This window comes from Lactuca serriola, chromosome 9 (assembly GCF_051521515.1).
Source record: "Lactuca serriola cultivar US96UC23 chromosome 9, Lser_US96UC23_V15, whole genome shotgun sequence".
Classification (NCBI taxonomy): Eukaryota; Viridiplantae; Streptophyta; class Magnoliopsida; order Asterales; family Asteraceae; genus Lactuca; species Lactuca serriola.
In genome coordinates, this window is record NC_136416.1 from 168,497,711 (window position 1) to 168,504,608 (window position 6,898).

Here is a 6,898-nt window from a genome sequence, read left to right on the forward strand (position 1 = left end):
TTGTGAATTTCTTGAACCACCGGCTTCCGATAAGGAATAATTCCTTCAAACGAATCACAAGAACACAAAATATCATCGGTTTGAACTCCAATCGAGAAAAAAACTTTTTCATCTTGAGAATCAACTTGAACTACTTTTTCTTGAACATCAAGAAAATCACATTGAACTCCATTATCAAGAACTTCAAGAAACTTAAGAGCACGAAGATCATTTGGATTTTCAATTAGAGAAATGTATTTTTTATTGAACAAATCTCTTTCTTCTCCTTCCTTTTGATTTCTACTACGAACTAATATGGATAAGGCAATTTTATTCAACCATGCAATCTTACAAACTGGTTGAAATACCAAGCTTCTATGATCATCCTTCAAACCTCCATAAGAAACCATATTACCCCATGAAATCAATTTGCTTAACACCAACCCATGAACTTGATCTTCATTGACTTTGTATTTGATATCTTCAATGATCACAATCCAAGAATTATATGGCAAATCCACCATGATCACAAAAACTTGAAGATTTCTAGAGAGAGAAAGTGATTTTGAATGAGTTTTCTAAAGAGAGAAAGAAAAATCACTTGAATTCTAGTGAATAAAATCGAATTTTGAATAGAATCAAAGAGGAATTCGATTTATAGAATTCAAAAACTCTCTAAACACGAAAATCAAAGATCAAAACGATTCACCAAATCAAGATTGCCATCAAGGATCAATTCTTGATGAAATCAAGAACACCCGCTATGATACCAATTGTAGTGGTGTTGATTATGATGGCATGTGCGGAATTAGAAAGATCTAGTGAATCATCATGTAAAATCAAGAACACAAGGAGTAAATAAATCTTTGTAAGCTCTTATTAGATCTAGAAAGAATATACAAATGAGTTTGTACAAAGTTTCTCTCTCTAGTCTAACACTCCAAATGGATTCACTTTCATAATGGGAGTCACTCACTTCCTATTTATAGGAAAGACTCAACCCATTTACACATACAAGAGGGCAAGCCTAAAACACTACATCCAAGAGTGACTTTGCACCCTAACACTTCGTAACAAAACACGTAATGTAGAAGTAAAAGATCCCCATCTACATTAGGAATGTTTAACCACCTCCCAAGCATAAATTCCGGAACATAGTCTCGCATGTTGGTCTGTCTTTGATTACCACAAGAATATCCACACCGATTATCGGTCTGCAAGACTGTGTAGTGGATGCATCAAAAACCCTATCATGCTGCAGATAGAAAACCGGTTACATACCAACTCCGGGACGAACACTGACCACCATTTCAGATATGTTCTTTGTGTTCCGGACTAGTTTAGCACATTCCGGAGCATTCCAGAATGCAATTTATTGTTCCGGAACAATACTTTTCGGTGTATAATAATATTCTATAAACAACTAAACTTCTTTTAAGTTGGTCCTAATGCACATTTATCATCTGTTGGTACTCCAAAACCTTGTCAGTTCATTACTTTTCGATGAATAGTCACATTATGTGAACAACTAAACTAGGTTTGAGTTGGTCCTAATGTAGTGACATCTTCTATTAAAACTCCACAACATGGTTAGTTCATTCCAGAGGATGTGAATATAAAGAAAAAAATCTTTAACCTTATCCGTAAAACCACCAGGCTATCGTGATCGTCTTCCATATCTTAAGTCGGAGTTCCGAATGCATGAGAACGGAATGTGTTGGAGATCGAAATTGGAAATTCGCAGTGGTGTGTCGGAGATCGGAATCGAGAAATTGGAGTGGTGTGTCGGAGATCAAAATCAGAAATTCAGAGTGTATTGGAAAGTCGAGTTCCAAATTTTTTCAAAATATATTCCGGAAAATGAAATTCAAAAATATGGTTCGGAATATGTACATATACTCCAAAATGACAATTTCAGAGGATAACTGATGAGCTGGCCCACACGGAAACGAGTTCGAATTTGTTTCTAAACAATCTATTCTATAGAAAATGGTTATTTTGCAAAATTACACGGAAAAAAGTGGTTAGTTAACTCAATTTTCCTTTGTATATTTTTTTTGTAATATAATATAATTTTAGATCTTTATTAAAATCTTTACAATATTAAATTGTATATGTCGCAAGACCGATGCACATCTAACCGTCCTTTTAAAAATGTGATAGAAATATAAACCCGGAGAATATTTGGATACGGTGGTCTTATAAAGGAATTGGGGTTCGCCGGAAAACCAAAACTCCGGTACAGGAATGAAGAGGTGTGAGCTGTGCAGCAACTTTGCTCGGATGTACTGCCAATCGGATAACGCAAGCCTCTGTTATGAATGCGATCAAAACGTTCACTCAGCCAATTTTCTAGTAGCCAAACACTCCCGAACTCTCCTCTGCCATAAATGTCAATCTCCGACTCCCTGGAACGCTTCCGGCGTCAATCTCGGTCGCACCGCCTCCGTATGTGTTAACTGTCTTGAAGAAACTCCATCTCAACGGAGACTGTTGCAGGGAGGGGAGACTAGTCACCGTGGAAACGATGTCGTAGAGGAGAATTGTGATGTACATGATGAGGATGAAGACGGAGATACAGACGATGACGATACAGAATCAAGCGATGAGAGTGAAGATGAGGATGAGGATGAAGATGCAGAGAATCAGGTGGTTCCGTTGTCGTCAGCCGCGTCGCCACCTGCTACCGGTTCTTCGAGCAGTGAGGAGTTTTCTTCGAGCAGACTCTCATCTGATGGTTTTAGATCCACATCTAAACGAGAACGCGTGGATCCTTGTATCGATTCTGAGGTTCGCCTTTCTCTTTCTCTTTCACTTTATCAACACCGAAGTGTTGTTTCGATAACAAAAACCGTTTTCGAAATTCTAAAAGCATATAATGAATGCGTTGCAGGACGATACACCATGTTCATCGGAAAAATCCAGCAGTAAAAGGAGGAGGGAGATTGATGACGCTATTTCGTTAGGATATTTCAGGCCATCAGACAGAATTGGAGATCCTGGTGAAGCATAACAAAGGAGGATCGGGAATAGTTTAATTATCGATCCAAGTTTGCTGGCAACGATGATGATGACGAATCTCCGTCGTCTTTTGGAGATTAAAACTGAACGATCGACACGATTATAGATGTGTTTGCCTGATTGGATCTTCTTCTATTGATTCAATTCAAGTTGAACAAATCTCCAGTTTCACCAGCGCTCTTAAATTTCTTACACTGCTTTCTTCGTACACAGTTTCAAGAAGAGGCCACTGGTTATGATCTTTTGATGCCATTTCTCCTAGAAATCCAGTTGAAATCTTGCTTTGTTATTTTATATTATATTTGTAAGTTTTATGATTGATGATCTTTTCACCAAAAAGTTCTTATACCCAACAAGTTGTAAGGGGTTGGCATTATTCAATACAATGGTTACAAAAAAAAATTCATCAATTCAAATCAATGTTCAAATCTACACATATTCATAGAACAGGGTCAAGTATAAAACGATGGAATCACCAGCTAATTTGCAAGGTATGTATTTTGACTTTCATTAATGTGCACAAATGTTATATACATGTAAATTGTAATCAATTTGTGGCTGAATATGGTGTATTTTTAGGGACATTGAAATTGTTCTTGATCATGTGTTAAAATGTTGTATAGATTATAAATGGATTTTATTTCACTATGAATGATCTTGGAGCTCAAAGCTGGAAAAAGCCTCTGAATTTGTGATCTTGAAGAAAGAAAGCTTAGAGGTATGAACTTGATCACCTTCTTTCATTTTAACTACATTGGAGTAATACAGAACAATTTTGAAGTCAATGTATTGTTCACTGTTCTTCAAAATACATTATCGTCTATGATTTGTTGTATATGGAGGATAATTGAAGTAGAGTACGAATGTTTGATAAAACTGTATCATTTGGTGCTTAATGATTATAACGTCTTAATCGTTCAAAGGTTTTTGTTGGATCAAGTCATCAAAGTTCAAACAAACGCAATGAATACAGAGAGGGGATTTTTTTACCCTAAGATTTTTATCTAGAAAAAATCTATAATTTGCAACCAAAATTTGGATAAATTCAGTAAGAATTATGTGAAATCCATATGGCTAAATCGAATTATATAAAAAATGAATCCGATGGGCCATGTGCACCTGTAGGTGGGGGTGAGGGTTCATTTCTAAATAATAATGTAACTAATAATAATAATAAAAACTAGACTGGAATCATGCCCGTCCGTTGGCGCTAACTTTTTTTTTTTTTTTTTTTTTGTTCTTCAGGTTGTATATGTATTGCATTATATTGATGAAGATATATTTAACATACAGGAGATTTTTGGATAGGTCTTATATAGAAATTTAGGAAAGGAAGTAGTTGATGAAATGATTATTGTCCCTGCAATTACATATTCAGCATGGTTAAGTGTTTTAAATAATCACTCCATAATTAAAAAAAAACAAAGATCAGTTAAAGAAAATATAAAGTGGGTAGGTCACCGGATTAGAGAGTGCAACTAGTATTAAAGCCCATGAAGTATTATCATCCACGGAAATCGATAAATAACTAAGCATCTGAAATACATAAATAAATAAATGTCAAGATTATTGTCCAGTAATAATTATATAAGATTGGAGTGTTTTTTAAAATACTCACTTGCATTGCATTTTTCTTCTTGCTGTAAGGCATCCCACCAACCTCATATCTATAACAAAAAAAAAGTTAAAAATCATTTCTAATATATAATTATAGGAATGTACAACGCTATTTTTGGTATTTGATGATAAGAAAATCAAGATCACCGTGTCGTTATCCTGAGTTCCAATATATACAACTTGATTTTGCTCATGATTGTGAGGCAGATGAGGGTTTGCTATCACTTCCGAAACCTATTTGTAAAAAAAATATATTAATGCATATTTTATAAATATAAACTATGGAAATAAGTGAATAAGTAAAAAAATTTTAGTACCAAACTGAAGAACCATCCCTGTGCACCAATGGATTTTCTAAGTTGGACTACACCATTTGTTATAACTCCCTGTCATTCCCAAAAATATTTAACTTATATGTTTTTTTTATTTGCTATAAAAAATGAAAATAATTCCATACCAAGTCTTCTGCTATGATGTTGATCTTCCCAACTGTTCTAAAAAGTGCTTCGAATAAAGATCTTTCCACCTACTATCAACAAAAAATTCACTTAGAGAGTTTGTTGATAACTGATATTTGAGAAAAAAAACTTACAACATCAACGACCATCCTTAAACGCTGTCTAATATCTCAAGAGTTACCACTATTGTGTAGAACATAAAAAAGGCTTCCCCTAATTAGAATACATGTACATTAAAGTTGGTTAGGAATCATTGAGCTAATTTTTTAAAACTAATTATGCATTTATTTGCTAACACAATGTCATATTATAGTTTTGTAAAGATCTTTTAAATAATTATCTGGGTAGTAATTTTGTGATCATGGCAAGTTTATCTTGTGAACATAGAGATCCCATAAAAAGTAACACATTTGGATGAAGAAGGAAATTTCATGTAATGTGCAATGTACTTCCAAATTAAAATAGTAATAAAACTTTTCAAGAAAATTGGGTAATACAATTAAAATAAAGTTATAGCATAAATCGACAACAATAAGATTAATACTTTGTCCCTTTTAAAAGAAATGAAAGTATGATGCTAAAAATTGCAAAGGAACAAAAGTGCAATGCTATTTCAACCTATGATGTATGTGATTGGTGTGCTGGAACATGTAACAGGGACCAAAAAATACACATCCTTCCTTTGACATAATATATTTTGGTCATTTAACACAATTTAAATTCAATATTGGGAACTTTAGTCATTTAACATAATCTGCATATCAATTTATTTGATATGGTTACAAAACAAATAGAATAAGAAAGTTAACACTAACAAAGTAAAATGTTATTTTATGCAATTATAGTAACATGAATGATTCTTGTAAATATAAAAAAATTAAAGCAGGTCCGTGGACTTAAAAATTCCAATGGAATGTATCGGTCAATTAAAAATGTTATTTTCATGTTCAGTTCCTATTGTGCAAAATCTATACATCATTGATTAACACATGGTGAAAAAACGATTAAAGGCCATATCGGATAATGAAGTTAACATTGCATGTTTTGGATAGAATAAGAAAAATGATACCTTAGCCACAGACATGAATGTTTACAACTTTCATCGGGATGTAATCCAACACATATAACATTATACCTATTTCCATGAAATAAGAAACCAATTCATGAAAGAATATTGTAGGATATAACTATGTATTTCTTATGTGAAGATTATTAATCTAAGAGCAATAATTGTACCACATATTACATGAATCAGAAGCACCCGGGTATTGATTTCTTCTTTATTTATGTTTTTTCTTCTATTTCACTCCTTCCAAGTGTAACTTCAGATGAGATTGTGTAAGCATCCCCCTTAAATAGTTCTTGTGCCTACTAACCTAAGTCATTATAATCACACACCATGCTAATTAGATGTTGGTAAGGCGATAAACCACGATGAAACATACAGACAATGACAACATAGATTCGAAGTAAGAAACCACCTTGGTCAATCTCCATTGTTAGCTACTTCAACAATTATGGCTTCCCTGTTAGAAATATATCTGCAATGTCAAAAAAGTAAGCCAAAAACATGACAAAATAAAAAATTTACTAATAGATTTACCTAACCTGGGATCCCAAGAAGATGGTACGTGTAATTTGATGTCGGTACACCCCAATTAGGCATTTGGTGCATAATGAAGTTAATCAAAACACCAAAGCATAAAGAGAGGGAATTAACAGGTAATACACATTTGTAATTAAGCCTTAGTCACAGATTGTTTACTTTCATAGTTGTACGGTCAGAAACACATAGTGACAAACAGTCACATGTTTACTTTCCA

General features: G+C 33.7%; 1 protein-coding gene across 1 annotated transcript; it reads left to right on the forward strand.

Annotated features, from left to right (window-relative positions):
* The first annotated feature begins 2,111 nt into the window (after positions 1-2,111).
* On the forward strand, positions 2,112-3,416 carry LOC145073904 (uncharacterized). Its single transcript, XM_079020379.1, has 2 exons — positions 2,112-2,769; positions 2,873-3,416. The coding sequence occupies exons 1-2, from the start codon at positions 2,227-2,229 to the stop codon at positions 2,990-2,992; spliced, it is 663 nt and encodes a 220-aa protein (XP_078876505.1). The 5' UTR covers positions 2,112-2,226; the 3' UTR covers positions 2,993-3,416.
* The last annotated feature ends 3,482 nt before the right edge of the window (positions 3,417-6,898 follow it).